This window comes from Haliotis rubra, unplaced genomic scaffold (assembly GCF_003918875.1).
Source record: "Haliotis rubra isolate DU_JTF1 unplaced genomic scaffold, ASM391887v1 Scf66, whole genome shotgun sequence".
NCBI classification, from domain to species: Eukaryota; Metazoa; Mollusca; class Gastropoda; order Lepetellida; family Haliotidae; genus Haliotis; species Haliotis rubra.
In genome coordinates, this window is record NW_025767368.1 from 333,344 (window position 1) to 356,340 (window position 22,997).

Below are 22,997 nucleotides of genomic sequence, written 5' to 3' on the forward strand. Positions count from 1 at the left end.
GGACCGCCGCCATATAGATGAAATATTGCTGAGTGCGGCGTAAACTAAACTCACTCACTCCACGGAATTCTATGATAGTGACTAAGGAAGCGTTACTGAACTGAACCCCCATGCTGTACAAGATCGTCATAGGATCGGTATTAACACCATTCGTTTACAAGGAGCAGAATGTCCGCAATTCTGAAGTTCGAGTGCGTATGTAATTGAAATTAAAGGGAAAATGAATAGATAACATGAAATATCATCCCTACCAAAACATTTCACTGAAAGCATTCGAATGTTCACATGGCATATGAAACTAGTCAAAAGTCTTATACCGCTGGAGTCCTATATTATCAAAGTTAGTTAGTACTATCTCTAGTACTCTGAATGTAACCTGTCTGTGACCTTATCAATTGAAACGTCATATAATTTTTTTCTCAACAAGAGAGTGAATGAAAGAGTGGATTCCAAACTGATTTGCCCGATTTCTAGCTAAATCAAAGCTGTCAGTTCGAAGTATTGTATGTATGATATCCAACATTTGCCTCTTAAGGGATCAATCAGCATGGAAATGTGTAAATATTACAATCAATATATCCAGTCGGTAATACTGCACCAACGCTACCCAGAGTTGATACTACTGTGAGCATATATTCCCCTGCAGTCAGAATGCTGGAGTAAGTGAATAATAGTCCTGTTTGAGGTGTTTGACAGCTATATTTCTGAATCAGTTCTCAATGCTTCAGTTTGGCTTCAAAGAGGAACTAAATAAATATGACAGACAATAGAAACAGTAAAATGATTGTTTTGATGAATCAGGGCCAGTTAAAGTTGAAGACAAGTGAAAGGCGGTTTACACTACTCCTTGCTCCAGAGGTAGAAATCCCAACACATTCGTTAACATGTGACACATTTATTTGAAGTTGTACAGTACATTATCCAAACTATCTTTTCAATTACTTTATATCAGTAATACGGACAGTACAATATACAAATGAAACATACTTTGTATATTTTGCCAGTTACTATGTACAACGGTGTTATATATAAACAATGACAAGCGGTTTCCCCAACATGACCGATGACAAGCTATGACATACAGCTGTACCATGCTATGTTGCCGTACTGAGGTCAATTTTACGATTTCAAAATTAACATGATCATACCTCTCACTTGTAGTCAAGGATACAACAGGCATGGAAAATCCCTCCCCCATTTCATCAATCATTGTAAAACATTCATCATGATGAATGATGTAATTTTTGTGTAGCTTAAACAATACTAATAATTATAAAAATTGCCCTATACTTCTGTCCAACTTACTGCAGAACAAATATTACAATAACTATGGCATGAAAAGTATATTGCACTATAACCATGCAGTCATACTGTTTCTACAAAGATATACAAATATCTCACAGAGAAAAAATTCTAAATATAAACTTATTTTATTAAACAGAACTCATAAAATATTCGAAAGCCTCAAAACGGCATACAATAAGTGAAAAGTGACATATTCATGATATTAAAAGTATATGTATATATATATATGAATTCATATTAAAATCACCAAAATTCCCTCGTTTCCAACATTTTCAGTTTCTTCTAAATAAAATTTGACAGTGAAAACAACTGATGAACACACAGCCATACAGTGATGAAGTAATGACAGCAATCTGTGACAGGTAACCACCATGAGATCAACGTGCATCTTCCCACCAGCAAGTCCCTCCTGCTGCTGATGTAAGACAGAGGATCAGTGGATCCTGTTGGTCTGGAGACCCTCTGCATCCTCCAGCAACTGCTCGACCCGCTCTCTCTGACAAAACAAAGTCAGCAAACTGTCTCATCTCTGCACCTCATTTCACTATTTTTTATTTTACTGTAGTCAGCCACGGATATTGGAAATGATGTGTCTCACTACCCTGCTTGTCTTCTATATCGATCATGATGAAATGATTTTCTTGTTTTAATGATATTTCTCTGTACATACATATTGCCCAATTATAAAAGTTGTCCTTTGTAACACATGTAAAATGCATGATAGTACTTAAATAAACATACAGTTTAAGATATGCTTCACAATCAGATCATTATTCTGCTATATATTTATGTGCAGAGATTGCTGTTGAGCTTTTAAGACAGGAAAAACATAAAAGATGGGGACAACAAAGCACCAGACTCTCATGTTATTCTAATATCCTTATGTTGAACGCAATGCAGAAAATGTATAAGTAGAATTTGTTCATTTCTCTCCAAGGTGGGATGCAATGTATTCAAAATGGTGAATGGATTTCAATCAAACTTTTTGATCTGAAGTGAGACTATTAATCTAGGACTGATGGGAGAGGAAAAACAACATGGATATCATTACGAAACACATGAGGTGCAAGGAATATATTCTGACCGGAGACGCTGCAACTGAAGGACTGTACAATCAACAATGCAGACATTGTTCCAAGGACTAGGAAACACAGTTGTGTGCTACTCACATCTAGTTTGTCCAGACGATCTCCTCGGTCCTTGGTGTCTGGGTAAGGTGGGAGCAATGCCTGGAGTCGGACAGCCTTCAAGGCCACCGGCTGACATGCAATCAAGTGGCTGATTTCCTGGGCCTGTAACATTCAGTAGGACCATATAATCCCCTCCCCGTGTCAATACATACAACTATACACATCCATCATACCATTTCCAGTGCCTAAATATTTCCATGGTGAAATGCCTTACACAGAGCTACAGATAACGTTTTGAGTCATTGAGTTATGTACTCGCTTGTGTTCATCTCGATTGGGTATCCTAAGTTTCCTTTGAGTAACCAAATAAATTGTACTCACCTCACTCAAACTCAATTGGGTATTTTGAAATTTTCCATTAATTTTAAAAATATAATAAAGTTTAAATTATAGTGTTTGTTATTTATATTTAATATGTAATATGAGAAACGATAAGAAAGACTGCAAGTTGTCAAGTTCATGTCCTGATATAGAACCTCTCAATATACCTCGGTTATTTTATCTATCCACTGGTATGCAAGCTAAGATTTGACATTTTTTGTGTGTACGCATGCTAGATCACATTTATTGATTATTTACAAAAATTCAAACGTACTTGTACGCAATAGACTTAATAGGAATTGAGTTTTCACATAAATATTTGCGTAATTTACGCAGATACGCAGGTTATCTGTACCTCTGCTTACACATATCACATCACTTCCAATAGTTAATATACCAAAGATAAAACACTGTGCATGTCTGTCTGTCATATTGCTTCCACTACTTAAATATTCCATCAACTTATATGCAACATAGATTTCTGAGTCACAAGTCAAATAATCCCCATCATCTGAATAGGCCAAATAAAAAAAATGTTGTGGTTCCCCTTTACACCTCTTAAAAATTTAGGGTAGGTAGGTTGGAATTTTTTTTTTACATATTTTTTTTTTAGAAGGAAAGTACAAACTAATAACACATTTATCAATGTGTAATTGTTTATTCAATCAAGCTTATGGCCATCATGTCAACTTTCTCTATCAGAATGACAGATATCTGTTGGTGCCGGGGAAACACAATGGTATCTGAAAGCTTATTTTATTCATTCCGCTTAAAAAAATAGGGGCGGCACCAGAATTCAAGGGTCGGAAAGAGATCCTTCCGTTCCCCCCATATTATATTTGTAACATTACCGTGCCTGGGGCCCTTATCATCGACGTGGTTCGACCCTATATATTGTAATTAATTTTTGGGATTTTAGTTATTTTTGTTTGTTCTCTAGTAATTGTTGTGTTAGGTTTTGTTAATAATTTTAGTACATATTAATTTATACATATTATTTGGGATGGGGGAACGGGAGGAACTCTTACCCAAGGGTCGGTCGGGTGATCGGAACCACAACATATTTTTTTTCAGGCCTTATAACATGTCCATATGATTTACTATCCACAAACATCACCAGCAGCAAGACACGTGGACAATAGTAGAAATCCATTGCATACTTGAGAAAGTAGACCAATATGAATGGAATATAGTCAGAGATTTCCAGGAATGATGACAAACCCTATTTGCTTGATAACGCAGCCTCATGATCCTTAACCGGTTCCGGGATTCTGCTGCCCTGGAACATGAAGTGTATCTTGTTGTGAGAGGTGAGTTGAACCAAGGGTATCATTCACAAGGGCATTACCACTTGTCCAGCAAGTATTGTCAAAGATACAAATTCCACTGAGCATGGTGACTGGTAAAACTATGTGGGACATGTCACATATGACACAACTAATTCATTTCAGAGCAATATCATGGAATAATAATTCATTATTAATTATAACCACTACAAGCGATATATTAGGATTCAGATATTAGGAAAATATAAATATAGAATATTAGTTCCATCATGCATCAGTAATAGCTTAGAGAAAGACTCCAGTCAAAAGTAGTAAAACTCATCTCACAGACATACTATTGAAAAAGGTATAAATTACGGCTGCACAATTTCACAGATGTTCAAGATAAAATCCTAGCATAAGGTATCAAGGACTTAGCAGTGTCTTATTGATACCTTAGGCGAACACAGTATCTGATTTCCAAAATTCTTTTGAAGCGCCATGGTGCAAGCGAGAGCCCGAGTCTCATGACTCTTCGCCGTCGACGGTGGAGGAAGGTCAGCAAAGGCATATGCATGCAGATCGTACTTCTCATCCAAAACGCCAAGGTAGTGCATGAGACTTCCGAGGCGGAGGCAGTGGATATCGGAATGAACAGTCTCTTACGCAGTCTGCGGCGATCCTGCGAGGCAGCTTAGTAAGGTAAATCCGTAATGCTCGAAACAGGCACAAGGAAAGATATTCTTTGTCATCTGGGCCCAAGATAGTGGACAGCGGCGGGATCGTAAACGTGCAGTCCAGCTGTACTGGCGCTTCTTAGAACCATTACGATTCGATTTACCCATGTTGAAACACAATCAAACTTTCTTAGAGACAAGCACACGTCCACAGGACATAGCAACAAGAAAGAGAATGACAGGCACAGGTAGTCACGTGATCATCTGAGCGATATGCACGCTTATTGAGATGATTGACAGGTGCTGCTATCGGAGTGGGGGCAGAGATCAGGTGGTCAGAGGCCAGTAAGATTTGATTCAACTTAGCCTACAGCATGTTTCCACACATGGTCGTAGAAGAAGAGGAGAGGTGCATACCGTCACTTGTAGTGGTTGTAATTAATAATAATTTTTGGTTTGAATTATTATTCCATGATAGCAATAAGGGTGTACAGTGCATGGATGACACTGGGTTTTTTTTTCTTGTATCAAAGCTTGAAAGCATATTGTGATAGAGTTGCCAGCTGAGTGTGACACATGTCGTAGGCAAATACAACTTTTGTGAAGCAAGATAGGTACCCGGGTATTGCATTGACAGATTTAAAGATTACTTACCTAACAAATATATGGTTTGAAACTATGATCACAGCTGAGGTGAGGTGAAATTGGGTTTAATGTCATGTTGAGGATTATTGAACTGCTATAGCAACACACATGTATAAGTCAATGGCTGTTGGTGCTTCACTGGTTCCATAATTCTAGCTCACAGAGATACCATGTTGAAGTTAAAATAATATAATAAGTCATCTTCTATAGCACACAGTGATTGCTCATGGTGCTTAATCAGAATCTGATTATTATTACCCTGGACTTATTAGCCCAAGCTGCCTGTTAGGCGCTAGAAGGTTATAGTCACTGTACCCATTTTCCTGCTGGGTGAACAGAGGCAATTTTGAACAAACTGATTTGCCTAAGGTGAGACCACATGTATCACATGTGCTTCGTTGTGGGGCAGGACTGAAGTCCTAGAAACTCTCAGGAGTCAAGCTGCCAACACAGTCACCCATCCAAGGACAGTGACCGAGCTCGATGTTGCTTAACTTCAACTGATTCGTGACCTGAGCTCTGTGCACAGGACCACACACCACCACGTTTAATGTGACTATCCCACTCATACGGATTATATATTTGTTATTTCACCTGTATAGTGAAAGACATCTTAAAAAACATCGTTTGGTATGATGCATCCAGGGAATTGAGCTGCCCACTGTCTCTACACCAAGCAGACATTCTATCCACTAGACCAAGGAGGAATGTGAGGAAATGAGACTTTACACAGTGAGTTGGGGAACATGGACCTCTTGGTCACCCATGTCGCCTGGTTTTAACATTCATTGCTTAAACAAGTAACAAACTTGCAGCTGTAGAAGTGACAAACTCACTTTAGTTGTCCTATTAAGTTGTCATATTTGTCTTTCTCCTCCACTTCCTTTTCTGAAGGTGGAGCACACTCTCTGAAAAGGTGACAAAAAATGAATTAAGTTACAGGAAGATTCTGAAAATATCTATATATATGGTTCATCTGATTGATGTTATTACTTTTAGGATTAAACTTAAACAGAAAATTAAACTGAAACATCAACAAAGTATAGACCTGATTTTGTCTCTGTGACAGCATAAGTGGAAATATAATACAATGATACGGCAATATGCAGTGGACAGTGATAGAACATGGTCGAGTGGAATGTCCCATGAATGATGCATGGTCAACGTCTTGGTGGAATGTCTATCACTGACATGTGACAGAAGTGGGCATAAAACAATCAGTGATATATGACAGAAGTGAGATTCTGATCAATGATATATGACAGAAGTTGGATTCTGATAATGATATATGACGGAAATGGGATTCTGATCAATGATGTGTGATGGAAGTGGGATTCTGATCAATGATGTATGATGGAAGTGGGATTCTGATCAATGATGTATGATGGAAGTGGGCATCTGATCAGTGATTTATGACAGAAGTTTGATTCTGATAATGATGTATGACAGAAGTTGGATGCTGATCAATGATGTATGACGGAAGTGGGATTCTGATCAATGATGTATGATGGAAGTGGGCATCTGATCAGTGATTTATGACAGAAGTTTGATTCTGATAATGATGTATGACAGAAGTTGGATGCTGATCAATGATGTATGATGGAAGTGGGATTCTGACAATGATGTATCATCGTGGGATTCTGATCAATGATGTATGACAGAAGTTGGATTCTGATAATGATGTATGACGGAAATGGGATTCTGATCAATGTGGGATGCTGATCAATGATGTATGATGGAAATGGGATTCTGGTCAATGATGTATGATGGAAGTGGGATTCTGATCAATGATGTATGATGGAAATGGCATTCTGATCAAGCATGGATGATGGAAGTTGGATGCTGATCAATGATGTATGATAGAAGTGGGATTCTGATCAGTGATGGATGATGGAAGTGGGATTCTGATCAATGATGTATGATGGAAATGGGATTCTGATGACTGATGTATGACTGAATGAGATGCCAATCAGTAATGTATGATTGAAGTGGAATGCCAGTTCAGTACTGACCTGGTCCTTGTTTTCTTCAGCTCTACAAGCCTCTTATTAGTGGCACTCACAGCTTCACTCACATGCTTAGGGGGTTCCTCATACTAAAACAAGTGGCAGGTTGAGAATTCAATGATGAGACATTACCCCTTGGTGGAGTGAGAAATAATGTTTAATCTAAAACATTTTTAGATGTTATCCAAAAATCGTATGTTTGGAAAAAACATAAGTCCAATATTTTTGCTATCATGAATAAGAATGTGGTTTCAATTCAACTTATATAAAAAATATCAGAATGATCAGAAGGTTTGTACAGTTTTCAGTGGCAAGTGGGTTGACAAATGGAAAACAGAATCGGTTATTTGCAGAAAACAAGTTCAATGTGTTCATTTGTCTGTTATATGCCAAAAGATGAATATTCTCAAAACAAAAGAGGAGAGAAAACTCACGGCAAGATATCTGCTTCTTTCTTGAGGGGATAGTTTCTTCAGTTCAAAAGGAGACAGCTTTTTCCTACTCCTTTCAGACTTCTCAGGTGGTAGAGAGCTCTGGAGGCAGAATACAGGACTGACATTAAATGTATGTAAGTTTTCCTTCAATAGATAACTGTGAATATATCACTCTCTCTGACTTATAGTTATAAAACACTTGATTATGATGCAAGATTACGGCCTGATAAAAAATGTTCATCACATTAGCAGCTTAACGATGAAACCATGTCATGCCGACAATATCTTAATCTCATCTATTTCTGTGATCTTTTGCTTAGTTTCTACTTTCAAATTTCGGGCTAGTGAATTATTTTGTGGGCTAGTAACTTTCAGGCATAGCTAGCCCGACTGGTTTGCACAATTTGGAAACTATTTCGCACACTGACCTCAGGTGATTCTGTTGCGGCCAATTCAAGGCTCAGTTGGTAACAATGGGAGACCTGCCTGTTTGTGCGTGATCATACAAAAGTGAAGCATATTGTCATTCATCCTATCAACCACTGGTCTGCCTGGCCCCTGAATTTATTTTTAACCTCATGACATACCGGTATACAGAATACAACTACTGCTGACCATTGTCCAAAACAAAATTAATTCGCTTACTCTGTGACTTTAAGAACACGTTCAACCCAATCAGACCTTAGTCAAATGTATTTAGGTTTACTACATCCATATGTAAAGTAACAAATAAAGAATACCAGAAGATAAGGAAGTTAATGATAACTGAGATACCACTTCTCTTAATCACTTTACTAAGCTTCACAGAAGTTCAAGATCCAGGTCAAAGTTGCCTACAAAGATACATGTTTGAAAAGCTATTACAGGATTCCTGATATTATGCAGAAGAGCCTACAGCTATTTTTCACCCTTTGAACAAGCAGTATTACTCTCATAACTGACTTGTGTGGTGATGAAGTGAATGAAAACACTGACTGAGACTATCATCCAGATTAAGGGCTAACATTGTAACATGGTTATGGTTTGTTCGCTGTTTAATGCAATAAGCAATAAGGTTAATCTCTTCCTAATTATATCATCCAGAAGACTGGAAACTAAAATGAGTGAGTTTATAATCTTCGTAGAAAGAGCATGCTGAGTTGTATCACTAATGCTGTGATATGTTAGCACCAAAATACTGAGTCCTTGAATATGGCTCGATATAAAGTGAGTGAGTGAGTTTAGTTTTATATCGCTTTTAGCAATATTCCAGCAATATTACTGTGGGGGACATCAGAAATGGGCTTCACACAAGAAACTAAAATGACTGCACATTTGATTGTCTACACACATCAGTTGGACGTACTAAAATAAAAATGACAAAAGTAATAATGACTAGGGGATTACAACAAATCCACTATGAGGTGAATATGATATATATTACGAAACTTGGATAATGAATGCAAATATCTTTTTACAACTGGAAGCAGTTGATATATTATTCATTATATTCAGTTAAACAATAACAAAATAAGTTACTTATATGCATGTTAACAGTGTTAATTTACCTTGTATACAAATATTCCACAAATGACAGCTATTGAGTGTTTCGGAATTTAAAATCAGTATAAATTTTAGAGATGAATCCACACAAAAGGACTTTATAATCTAAATAGTACACTGATTGATTTTACAGTGACCATAAACATAAAACAATCCCAAGACCCTTTTAGTGAATCAGGTAATAAGCGTTGTTGTGACAATAACTTAGATCAGTCAGTGAGTTATCCTTGGGTCTGGTGGAACCATTTGTGAGGTCTGTATCTCATCAGTGCTTGAAACTGCTGAATGCTCAGACGGGTTAACTTTGAGCTGTGCATGAAAAATAAAGTTACCTGACATATGGTCAAGTTAATATTTGAACAATATTAATTTATACTGGCTCTATTACCATTTAAAACAATTTTTCCATAACATAGTATTAAAGATGATCATTAGTTTTTGTCTCAACAATGCCTCTCTGTAGTAACTTACAGCAAATTATAATGATCGAGTTTACTGAAGCTCATCAAAGATATCTTCTGTTTTATTTAATGAAAGAATACTTTTGTAGACAGTGCTGATAGGACTGGTTGGTTTTCAGTGGGCTGAATGTGATCAACCATGTGGTCTGGTACAAATTTTTGGGGGGGGGTTCTTACACTGATCGTATTTATGAGCCTGCTGACGCGAGTAGCAATACATTTCTACTGACCATACTGACAACGAGAACATTGTTTCTCCTACAAAAGCAATAATGTTACTATAGATAACAAATATCCGGGTATAAGGCATCATGTGTACAAAACATGTCTCAGGAAAAGTAAATAAATAATCACCGGCATCTTGTAATCTGTGATGCTGCAGAATATAATTTTCTGTCAAACGCGGGATTTCCTATACTGCCACCATCTTGTTTACTGTTGTTTAGCAACAATACGCGGAATTCACGCGATAGTTTTCGAGGGTACTCGAGACCAGGGGAAGTAACTCTCATTTGTGAACGTTTTCATTTCATGTTTCGCACGCAAACATATTTCAACATGACTTTATGATTTGTCTCTCGATGTTTTCACATAGACCCTGGACACGTTTGTGATATACTGTAAGTTACTGCTTGATCAATCAGGTTGATCAATGGCGATACTGAAAGAATGAAAACATTCAGCATGGCAACTCCGACACTGTCGCTTTCATTTCATGATCAAACCTGTGCCCGTATTTCTGTCGCGATCAAACTAAGATCACTAGTTGATGGAAAGAGAGGGGGCATTTAAGTTCATCAGTCATAACTGTAGATTGTATATACTGTTGTGTACTATTTTATTCTCCTGCAGATAGGAAGTGATTCCAAAGGCACAAATAAGCAATACAAATAAATCATGTTTTGTTTTTTACTGTTGTCGCACACATACAATGAATAAGGACATTTCGTTTGGCTAAACACTAACAATAAACTGCAATCATAAGACAGTTTCAGTAGTAGATAGTTTGCTCCTTTAGTGTATGCTGAATTGTGCAATTGTATGCATAAGTCCTAAGACAGGTAATTCTGTTCGGATGCGTACAGTGTTGGAATCAGTTACCCACAGGACTACCCAGACCATTCGGGAGTCGAGTGATATATTCTCTCATTACCAAACTTCACTGTAACTCCAGTTAGGCAATCCCTATTTAGGCTGTGTACCAAAGAATAAAATCTGTACTCGACCAAGCACTATATGCATGCATTCATTTATTTGAAAAATCCTATGGACTCTGAAAGTCATACTGTGTTTGTGTCTGCTGCATAAACAGAACAAGTTTTCATCGGATCGAAAACAATTAATCAGAAGACCCATGGTTTTCCTGTTTCATTACCATGAATAAAGGATGTATTTAAGGACAGCTTCATGTCATGAAATGTTGGTTCATCAACAAGAGAGGGGCAGTGGGGTAGACCCTGGCTTGATTTCCCTGATGGGTACAAAGGGATATTGCAAACGCGGCATGAACTTAAACTCACTCACTCATGCACAAAACTTTTAAGTGAAAATCATCATCCAAACCAAGGACAATGAATATGCTTGAATTTTGCCCCAAACATTCTGTATTTCATGCATCTGATCCATTTCACTTCAGAAATTGTATTCATGGTAATGGATTTATGACTTGATTTATTTGATCTATGCTCTTATGATGTCATGATTCCAGATGGAGGGATATTTATGAAGAATGTATTCTCAGTTACATTTGTCTTGAATCTTCTCTTTGCTTATGCCCCAAAATAACAGTGTATGTCTAAGCATGCAGTGCCAAGGGGCAACATGATAAAATAATACTGTTGATAAAGGCAGAGTTAAACCTAACTCAGTGACTCATGAAGTGTTTCAAGGCCATTGTTTTGTATGTTTCAGGACTTGATGCACAATGCTTCGTGTAGTATGGAACATCATCAAGACATTAATCAGCCTCGTCTTTAAAATATTTTCACCTTTTAAGCGTTTGGTATGTCGCCGACGAAGAAACTCAGACGCAGATATTATTCCTGTTGGCAATCACATGTCGACATACGATTCCACCACTATTGACATGATGCCAGTGCCAGACAGCAGCGAGGTAGGACACATCACAACCTGAGTGTCTGTCAACATGATGCTAGTTGCTTGCATACTAGTAAAATGAATTTTCTGTTTATTGTACTTCAGGGCTTCAGGCTTTTGTGTAAACAGTTATGAAACAGGCAGATTTACATATAAATATGTTAATAACACATATATTTTGCTAAGATAAGAATATTTGGTATTTGCATCAAAAAGTACCCCAAAAATGATGTTAGGATGAAGGTAAAACTTTTTGTATTAATGTATAGTTATCATGATTGTATATGTACTGGACATGCAAACACAGAAATGGAAATCCATTTCAATGATGTAAGTTACAAAGTTGACATCCTTCTTAAAGTACTTTATTCAGTTTACCTTCACATCCTCAAATAGATCTCCCCTAGATTGCAAAACATGCAGCACATGATATTGAGTAAGTTTAACAACGTACCTTGCTACCTTGCGTGGCACTTGGCATTATTTGGAGGAAACAAGATAATTATAACAATGGTTATTTATAAAGCACCTGTTTCCATGCTCTTGTGCATGCTCAACACATTATTACCCCGGATAACCCAAGCTGCATATGAGGTGCTACTGCTAGAAGGTTACCCGTCATATGACTTATCCCACCGGGGGACGGCCTCCGTTGTGTAGTGGTTAGAGTGTCCGCCCGGAGAGCGGAAGGTTGTGGGTTCAATCCCCGACCGCGTCATACCAAAAGACGATAAAATATAGTACTTGTTGGTCCCTGCCTGGCACTCGGCATTAATGGGTACAACAAGGACTGGTCAGCTCAGAGTCAGTATAATGTGTCTGAGTGGGGTATTCATGCTTCACTGTGGCATGGTATCTCAGTGGGCTAGCACTATAAAACCAGCTTCAGTCTGGGCTAGTACAAGCAGCCGCACATACACACGCATGCACGTTGTCATATGAGCGACATATTTTCAAGCACGACGTTAAACCCAATTTCACCTCACCTCACCTATCCCACTGGGTACCCGTTTACTGCTGGGTGAACAGACGCAATTTATGAACAAACTCATTTGCCTATGGTAAGACCACATGTGTTCGTGCTTGCTTCGTTGTGGGGCAGGACTGAAGTCCTAGAAACTCTCATGAGTCAATCTGTCAAACACGGACACCCATCCAAGGACTCTCCACGACCATGATTTGTGACCTGGGCTCTACGCACAGGTCCACACACCACCACCAAGATGTGGTCAGCTTTGAGTCAGTATAATGTGTGTGAGTGGGGTATCTCTGTGAAGGTGCAGCGTGGTATCTCTGTGTGCTAGTGACCTAAAACACCAATAGTCTGGAGGTACACATGGTACAAGCTGCCACATCTGCATGCACATCGCTATTGAACTGAAGTATTTTTTAACCTAATCCCCCTTATACCTTGCCTCCAGTTACCACTACTTGAACTGTAGACGACAACTCAGCGTTTAATGTTTTGTCCACAGACAGAGCTTCAGTCCTGGGACACATGGGGAGTAGAGGACATGGGTCGTAAGAGTCACAACTCACACATGACAGGTCATGTGACAGCCAGTAACTATCGGCAAAAGCGTGTGACAGAACCAGAACCGGAGCCTGAGATTGATTATTTCCAGGACCTCACACCAGACTTTAAAAAGGCACCAAAGGTGGGTTATCATGTGGACAGTATTGACAGTGTAGAAACTAACTTGACACTTCTCATATACCATGTGGTAATGAATAACAGTAGGGTGGATGAATGTGGATGGATTAAGACGCTACTGGTATTGAGAACATACCTGGTGATAGCCAGGCTAAACCAACTCATGTTAGTATACAGAAGTCAGTCATGTGTAGTTGCATTCATACTAGTGGTGGTCCGATTAATTGAAATAATCGAAGATTGGTCGCAGTGGCCAAACGACCAAGCAATCGATCACATTTTCTCATAATCGAACACAAACCATTTTGGAACCGCTGTAATAGAGTTTGAAATACTTGATGATGGAACATATCTAGGACGTTGTCAGGGCCTGAAAACGTGTTTATTTCTGAGAAAACTCACTTCACTTTCTGAAAAGTCATGACTGAATATTTCTTGAAGTATCTGGGAAGTTAATGTTACACTGGAACTGAATCATTTTACACTGGATGTGGAATCTGCAAATGTAATTTGTGCAGTTTCTAAAAAAAACACCACAGAACCAAATGTTTTTTTCTATATACTTATCTGCAACTACAACCTGAATAGGAAAATCTAAAAAATGACGCTAACCAATTTATTTTCGATGATTGTTCGTTGGTAATGAACCAATCATCAATTGTGAGATTTCAACCAATTCCCAACACTAATTCATACAGGAGTCATTTTGAAATTTTCAACAGAAGAGTCACAAAGGCAATTGTCGGTATAAATTGGATGTTTGTATTCATTCTTGCTTGTTTTAGATATTACTGAAGAAGAAAGATGAGCCGAGTATCAACAAGACAGCAATCTCCAACAGACTGGCAGTGACATCTGATATCCCCATACCTGTATGTATAACACCGTCCTATACCTGTATAACACCGTCCCACACCTGTATGTATAACACCGTCCCACACCTGTATGTATAACACAGTCCCACCTGTGTATGTATAACCACAGTCTCATACACTGTGTATAATAACACAGTCCCACACCTGTATGTATAACACCGTCCCACACCTGTATGTATAACACAGTCCCACACCTGTATGTATAACACAGTCCCACACCAGTATGTATAACACAGTCCCACACCTGTATAACACAGTCCCACACCTGTATGTATAACACAGTCCCACACCTGTATGTATAACACAGTCCCACACCTGTATGTATAACACAGTCCCACACCTGTATGTATAACACAGTCCCATACCTGTATGTATAACACAGTCCCACACCTGTATGCAACAAGACAGCAATGTATACTGGCACACATCTGATATCCCCACACCTGTATGTATAACACCGTCCCTATACCTGTATAACCAGTCCCACACCTGTATGTATAACACAGTCCCACACCTGTATGTATAACACCGGTCCCACCTGTATAACCTCCCACACCTGTATGTATAACACAGTCTCATACCTGTATGTATAACACAGTCCCACACCTGTATGTATAACACCGTCCCACACCTGTATGTATAACACAGTCCCACACCTGTATGTATAACACCGTCCCACACCTGTATGTATAACACAGTCCCACACCTGTATAACACAGTCCCACACCTGTATGTATAACACAGTCCCACACCTGTATGTATAACACCGTCCCACACCTGTATGTATAACACAGTCCCACACCTGTATGTATAACACAGTCCCACACCTGTATGTATAACACAGTCCCATACCTGTATAACACAGTCCCACACCTGTATGTATAACACAGTCTCATACCTGTATGTATAACACAGTCCCATACCTGTATGTATAACACAGTCCCACACCTGTATGTATAACACAGTCTCATACCTGTATGTATAACACAGTCCCACACCTGTATGTATAACACAGTCCCACACCTGTATGTATAACACAGTCCCACACCTGTATGTATAACACCGTCCCATACCTGTATGTATAACACAGTCCCACACCTGTATGTATAACACAGTTTCATACCTGTATAACACAGTCCCACACCTGTATGTATAACACAGTCCCACACCTGTATGTATAACACCGTCCCATACCTGTATAACACAGTCCCACACCTGTATGGATAACAGTCCCACACCTGTATGTATAACACAGTCCCACACCTGTATGTATAACACAGTCCCACACCAGTATGTATAACACAGTCCCACACCTGTATGTATAAAACAGTCCCACACCTGTATGTATAACACAGTCCCACACCTGTATGTATAACACAGCCCCACATCTGTATGTATAACACAGTCCCACACCTATATGTATAACACAGTCCCACACCTGTATGTATAACACAGTCCCACACCTGTATGTATAACACAGTCCCACACCAGTATGTATAACACAGTCCCACACCTGTATGTATAAAACAGTCCCACACCTGTATGTATAACACAGTCCCACACCTGTATGTATAACACAGCCCCACATCTGTATGTATAACACAGTCCCACACCTGTATGTATAACACAGTCCCACACCTGTATGTATAACACAGTCCCACACCTGTATGTATAACACAGTCCCACACCTGTATGTATAACACAGCCCCACATCTGTATGTATAACACAGTCCCAACCTGTATGTATAACTGTATGTATAACACAGCCCCACATCTGTATGTATAACACAGTCCCAATCTGTATGTAGTGGGACACAGTCCCACACCTGTATGTATAACACAGTCCCACACCTGTATGTATAACACAGCCCCACATCTGTATATATAACACAGTCCCACACCTGTATGTATAACTGTATATATAACACAGTCCCACACCTGTATGTAATATGATGACAGTCGGACACCTATATGTATAACATAGTCCCACACCTGTATGTATAACACAGTCCCACACCTGCATGTAATAAGATGACAGTCAGACACCTGTATGTAGTGACACCATCAGACAATCCCACACCTGTGTGTAGTAGCACAAACATACACTTCTAATCCTGTAGGTAGTAATGCTAACTTTCCCTGACCTCGGTCATAACTCCAGAAACTGAATACAACATCACTTGTACAAATGTTGTATCATTGTACCTGTCATTGTGACTGCATGTTTTGTCATTGTAATATTTGTAAGTCACAGAGACGGTGGGAGTTTAATCCGCTTTTAATCCATTCATGTGTATCACTAATCACATCTGTATGTATAACACAGTCCCACACCTGTATGTAGAACACAGTCCCAACCTGTATGTATAACTGTATGTATAACACAGCCCCACATCTGTATGTATAACACAGTCCCAACCTGTATGTATAACTGTATGTATAACACAGCCCCACATCTGTATGTATAACACAGTCCCAAACTGTATGTATAACTGTATGTATAACACAGTCCCACATCTATATGTATAACACAGTCCCAACCTGTATGTATAACTGTATGTATAACACAGTCCCACATCTGTATGTATAACACAGTCCCAACCTGTATGTATAACTGTATGTATAACACAGCCCCACATCTGTATGTATAACACAGTCCCAACCTGTATGTATAACTGTATGTATAACACAGCCCCACATCTGTATGTATAACACAGTCCCAAACTGTATGTATAACTGTATGTATAACACAGTCCCACATCTGTATGTATAACACAGTCCCAACCTGTATGTATAACTGTATGTATAACACAGTTCCACATCTGTATGTATAACACAGTCCCAACCTGTATGTATAACACAGTCCCACATCTGTATGTATAACAAAGTCCCACACCTGTATGTATAACTGTATGTATAACACAGCCCCACATCTGTATGTATAACACAGTCCCACACCTGTATGTATAACACAGTCCCACACCTGTATGTATAATAACACAGCCCCACATCTGTATGTATAACACAGTCCCACACCTGTATGTATAACTGTATATATAACACAGTCCCACACCTGTATGTAATATGATGACAGTCGGACACCTATATGTATAACATAGTCCCACACCTGTATGTATAACACAGTCCCACACCTGCATGTAATAAGATGACAGTCAGACACCTGTATGTAGTGACACCATCAGACAATCCCACACCTGTGTGTAGTAGCACAAACATACACTTCTAATCCTGTAGGTAGTAATGCTAACTTTCCCTGACCTCGGTCATAACTCCAGAAACTGAATACAACATCACTTGTACAAATGTTGTATCATTGTACCTGTCATTGTGACTGCATGTTTTGTCATTGTAATATTTGTAAGTCACAGAGACGGTGGGAGTTTAATCCGTTTTTAATCCATTCATGTGTATCACTAATCACAGGGACTTGTTAGACACAATTTAGCAGCAACATGTATCATCACCATCATTGTGATCGCTCTTTAATATTAACCATATATCTCACTGCTGACTTTACAGTTTCTGCCCCTGTGTCAGTCATTTCATTCCAAGATATTTGGCTTCCCTAAAAGTGGCATGGATAGGTTTTTATATCCGTCTGTGTGATAGCAGGGCTATGGTGGTGAACAACAAGGGCAGTGTGAAGTAGTCTAAATCGGCCCAGGGTTGGTGTCAAGGGGTCGTGGGGTAGCCTAGTGGTAAAAGTGTTAGCTTATCACACCAAAGATCTGAGTTTGATTCCCCACATGAGTACATTATGTGAAGCCCATTTCTGGTGTTCGTCTTCGTGATATTGGTAACAGCGACATACAACTTCACTCACTGGTGTCATGACTCTGTATGTCATGCATGTAGTTTATTTTGCAGGGTTCTGAGCTGGGTAGCTGGGAGGACCAGGAAAACGCTTGGGGGGACGAAGCTCAGGAGGACCTGTCCTGGCAGGCAGAGGCCGCCATGAAGGAGAAGAGGCGACTCGAACGCCAAGAAAGGACAATGGAACAGCAGCGGAAAAAACATGAGAGGGAAATGAAAGGTGGCCAGAAAAGAGACAGTCACATGATGGCCGTCAGATTGTCATGATGTAAAGTCAAGTGTGGTCATCATTGGATTATGTGGAGGACTTTGTGGGTACAGTGGACATACGGTGGACATACAGTGGGATGGGTGTTGGACATTATCACATTTTGTTCTGCATGTTGTAATCTGTTTTAGTGACATTGTCATCTTGTTTAATGTCATTGTGCTATCTTCCGAACAACTGAATGACATTTTTAGATGTGTTTCTGTCGGATATGGTGTCTGTCATCTGTGTTAATGTCAGGCATTAAACCGACCTGAAATCAACCCAAAGAATGTTTATGCATCTCGTGTTGGTGAAAATATTTTGTATGTTAAGTTCGGAATAAGATAACTTTTCCCATTTTGATATGCATCTTTCATCATCCCATCTTTCTGGTAACCTTGCTGTTTTACCATGGTTACTGCTTGAGGTAGTCACCAAGGCTGCTACCGGTTGCTACTAACTGGAGGTAGTAACACAGGGCTGTTTAATGTTATTATATCCGACTTAACCATGTTCACAACACATTCTGTTTACCTACATATCCAGTTCACACAGAGCTCCAGGTAAGCTGGACTTGTTGGAATAAATCACCATCACCCATTTATTTAACATGCTAATACAATGAGGAAAACAAATCAAAAGTGGCAGAATAAATTTGAGCTTCACGTGCACAAATACACATCAATTTTCAATTTTCAAATTCCCCAAAAGTAACAATGTAATTGCCCAATGTAGCTTTTGCACGTGTTTTGTATTTACCTGTATTTCTTTACTGATTTATATTAACTGATCCAATATGTTGAATGCAGGCTTCTCACAACATGAACCATACTAAGTGTAAATAAATTCAACAGGGACTCTGTCACTTTTCTTGTTAAGTCACAATAAGACTTTGCTCGGCTGTGGTTTTGTGCAACATGTTACAGACTTGGGGTGAGCACACAAACCAATGCAAATGAGAAGTCACATAAAACAGCAGTTTCTTGACATTTGATATCTCAAAAGTGTCTACTCATTGGCGTAATAATAAATAAGAGACTCCATCCATGGCAGTAAAACATATGGAATACCTAGAGAATATATCAAGCCCATTGTCAATGATGTGAATCTGACTGCAAGTAAAGCCTCAGTTGCTCACAACATCATCTGCAGACCTGTAAGTATGGTTACCCAGTGCAACAACAGCTGCACCACAGATGTTACAGCATCAGCAACTACAAATTTCGCCTTCAATTTAGTTTAGGCTTTTGTACCATCCAAGAACTGTATTTCAAATTTTGTTCTGATTCTTTTTTTCCATATCTTGAAAATGTGATGTTTGATATTAATATTTGACCTTTAGAATATAATGATATTATAATGATCTGGATGCATGAATTATGGTGATTCACGTATTCCTTGGTGAATTGACATAATACTAGTTATGTACGTCTGGCCTATCGGACAAAGCCTTCGCATGTTACAGGGAAGGACTGCCCAAGTTCCATTCCAGACAGGTGTAGTGAGCTGGGTGTCATGTCAGATTCTGGGAGAGCTGTTCCTGCTCTTGAGATCCCCGTCACTGAAGACAGCAAGATTGGAATATAGAATTTTGTTTATGTATTGTTTGACAAAGCTATTAGCAGTTTTCCAGCAATGTGACAGCAGTATGTAAATAACCAAGCCTGGACTAGGCAATCCAGTGACTGACATATATAATCATGAGCATCAGTCTACGCAATTAGGGTCAGCATCAACCAAGTCATCAAGCTGACCACCTTACCGCTAGTCGCTTCTTACAACAAGCATGGAAGACTGAAGACCAGTTCTAACCGGTATCTTCACAAGTAGAATATTGAACTATGATGGTACAATCATATATTTATTATGCTGCTTGAAATTGAACAGTTGACTTTTTGTTTGGGACTATTAATGTGTATTAAGTTGATGATTGGTTTTATCAGCTTCATCCATGAAAATGGTTACAGTGCTGAACTGAACATGGGGATTATGAAGACCAATGCATTGCAGCCACAGAAGGAAGAAACTATTTGTCCTTAGGGATGTGGATATTATTGTGGCATTTTTATTAAGTTGTGTGATCAGATTCCACTGCAGAAAATATCTCCAAAATATTCCTGCTCCCTTACTCCCATTGCTCAGTATGTATTTATGATGTCAGGTCCCGAAACAAACTGAAGTCTGAGTTTTCACTTAAGTTAGAGTTTTTACTCAAATTTGAGAAAACACAGGAAAATGCATTTCCCAGAATAAACTGAAATTGATGTTGAACTTTAACTGAGTAGACAATCTGAATTTGGTAGATAGGTTACTTGAGTTGTTTTGCCTTTTTGGTCTTAGAAACTCAGCTGTTTCAAATTGTCAAATTCAGTTTGAAATTTGAGTAAAAGTTTCTTCCAGGGAATGTTAAGGACAGTATGTTATGGCGTGCTACATTTTTCCCATCATAAACTATTGATTTCCCTCGTGCTAACCTAAGGACCTTGTGCTGTTCCTCAAATATTTCCAAATCAACTTGAATTGCAGAAATGTTCTATATATATCTTTACACATGGTACGCAGCCTAGAAATTCAAAATATTCATACATTTGGAAATATTTAAGCAACGACACAAGGGTCTGTGGTGCTAATGTGAAGCTGACTTGGACAGTTAAAGGAATGCAGTATCTATATATATTAGTCTGTTACAACTTGATAAATGATGGATATGAAATAAAAGAATTTTCACTTCATTAGTAATACACCATGTTACTAATAGTGAAAATGTATTGTGTGAAATGTGTTTTTGTCTCAGTAGTCAAAGTGAACTTGTATCATAGATATGCCATAAGCTTATTGGAGCTTATATGATATGCAGTGATTTGTCATCCATTTGTGGATGGTTAGATTGTCCACTAACTTGACTGCTCCAATCTAAAACCACTTTTCATATCAATGCCCACCTCGGAGGAGATGCATGTATTCAACGTTACCATGGCAGCAATGTAGGGTAGCAGCAGCATGAGGATAGGCAGTTTCTTCCGTGTAGTGAACATTTTGTTATCAAGAAATACAGACTCCATATAACCCTTCCAACTCTTTAAATCAGCTCCGCAAGAAATGTGGTATTTGATAAGTTATTTTTCCAAACATTTCTCTATGTTGTGCCCCGTTGTTCCATAGTTTAGAAGCTTTCATCCAAAATTAGGTAGGCATACCCCGTTACACTGTTAATACTCACGCAAAACTTGTTTAAAACTGAGCTGAACCAAACTCTCTCACTTTCTCATTGCATAGTGGCCTGGTTTTCTCAATTTAGTATATCCTTTATTATATCCTGATTAATTAATTTCAGTAGCAGTATTTGATCATATTTCTGTATTCATGTGGATCCCAGGCTTGTCGTAAGAGGCGACTAACGGGATCGGGTGGTCATGCTCCCTGACTTGGCTGACACATGTCATCGTATCTCAACTGCTAATGATGTTGATCACTGGGTTGTCTGGTCCAGACTCGATTATTTACAGACGCCGCCATATAGCTGGAATATTGTTGAGTGTGGTGTAAAACTAAACTCACTCACCCACTCACTCGTGTGGATCCAAAGGATCATTTTCACACCTGACCTTTTTTCATAGATCACTTTGGGCCTTTGATCTGTCAATTGTATTGTAAAATAAAGTCTGTTAATTGTATTGTAAAATAAAGTAGAGGTTACATTTATGTTTGATGTCAGTTTGACACAAATCCAATTTTTAAACCGGTCTGAGACCTCTACTGCAAACTTAAGGGGAGGCATAAGATGGCATGGTTTATTTCACTATTGTACATTGTAAGGGGGACAACTCCATTTGGTTTATGTGTTTTAACCAGCATTGGTACGGTTCACAGGCCCCCACTGCGGGTCAGAAATCGATAAACTAGGCCCCGGTGTAGTATCAACACCCCCTACTATATATATTATTAGTAGGGGGGTGTTGATACTAAACCGGGACCTAGTTTATCGATTTTCTGACCCGCAGTGGGGGGCCTGTGGTACGGTTGTGTAACGTTATTCAACCGCAGTCACTGTTAAAAGACTTGAGTTAGTGGGGTATATCAACTCACAAGGGGAAATAGCAATCACAAGAAACAGTGTTAATTGGGTCAGTTTCTTGGGGTGTTTTGTTGCGTGTTTTGATTTGTGGTTTTTTTTTCAGTTTTCGGGATTTTTGGACAGTACTGTATTCAACTCAACTGCCTCTGTTACCATCGTTTGAGGCAATGCGCTTTGAGCATACCTTCATGGCATGGATATAGCGCAATATAAGTGTCATTAGTAGTAGTAGTAGTAGTAGTAGTAGTAGTAGTCTGAGGAATGTTTCGGTGATGTGAGTTATGAGAGTGGTCTGTAAATAATCAGTCACTGTCTGGTCAAGAATGGATTAATAAGAGCAATGATGACAGCGGCACTAAAACGACA

At 38.9% G+C, this 22,997-nt stretch overlaps 2 protein-coding genes and 1 long non-coding RNA gene across 3 annotated transcripts; 2 read left to right on the forward strand and 1 right to left on the reverse strand.

Annotated features, from left to right (window-relative positions):
- Positions 1–879: 879 nt before the first annotated feature.
- LOC124257390 (protein LKAAEAR1-like) lies at positions 880–10,306 on the reverse strand. The gene is made up of 7 exons (XM_046691437.1): positions 10,201–10,306; positions 7,844–7,942; positions 7,416–7,498; positions 6,240–6,311; positions 4,038–4,095; positions 2,475–2,597; positions 880–1,801 (listed from the first exon to the last, which is right to left on the reverse strand). The coding sequence occupies exons 1-7, from the start codon at positions 10,204–10,206 to the stop codon at positions 1,739–1,741; spliced, it is 504 nt and encodes a 167-aa protein (XP_046547393.1). The 5' UTR covers positions 10,207–10,306; the 3' UTR covers positions 880–1,738.
- On the forward strand, positions 2,423–21,334 carry LOC124257392. Its single transcript, XR_006893257.1, has 3 exons — positions 2,423–2,436; positions 4,176–4,178; positions 20,957–21,334. It is a non-coding gene; the product is annotated as an uncharacterized LOC124257392 (long non-coding RNA).
- Positions 10,347–21,334, forward strand: LOC124257389 (receptor-binding cancer antigen expressed on SiSo cells-like). Its single transcript, XM_046691436.1, has 5 exons — positions 10,347–10,466; positions 11,758–11,959; positions 13,419–13,601; positions 14,383–14,469; positions 18,361–21,334. Exons 2-5 carry the CDS (start codon positions 11,771–11,773, stop codon positions 18,571–18,573), a joined length of 672 nt encoding a protein of 223 aa, XP_046547392.1. The 5' UTR covers positions 10,347–10,466; positions 11,758–11,770; the 3' UTR covers positions 18,574–21,334.
- Positions 21,335–22,997: the final 1,663 nt, after the last annotated feature.

Bases quoted from the DNA above. Each gene is read 5' to 3' on its own strand.
- LOC124257390 (XM_046691437.1), bottom strand. The intron at 6,312-7,415 runs GTCAGTACTGAA...TCACCTTTTCAG, and splicing joins CTGAAGAAAACAAGGACCAG to AGAGTGTGCTCCACCTTCAG. The intron at 2,598-4,037 runs GTTTGTCATCAT...TGAATGTTACAG, and splicing joins TGCGTTATCAAGCAAATAGG to GCCCAGGAAATCAGCCACTT.
- LOC124257389 (XM_046691436.1), top strand. From the start codon at position 11,771: ATGCTTCGTGTAGTATGGAACATCATCAAGACATTAATCAGCCTCGTC. The intron at 13,602-14,382 runs GTGGGTTATCAT...TGCTTGTTTTAG, and splicing joins ACTTTAAAAAGGCACCAAAG to ATATTACTGAAGAAGAAAGA. The intron at 14,470-18,360 runs GTATGTATAACA...TTTATTTTGCAG, and splicing joins CATCTGATATCCCCATACCT to GGTTCTGAGCTGGGTAGCTG.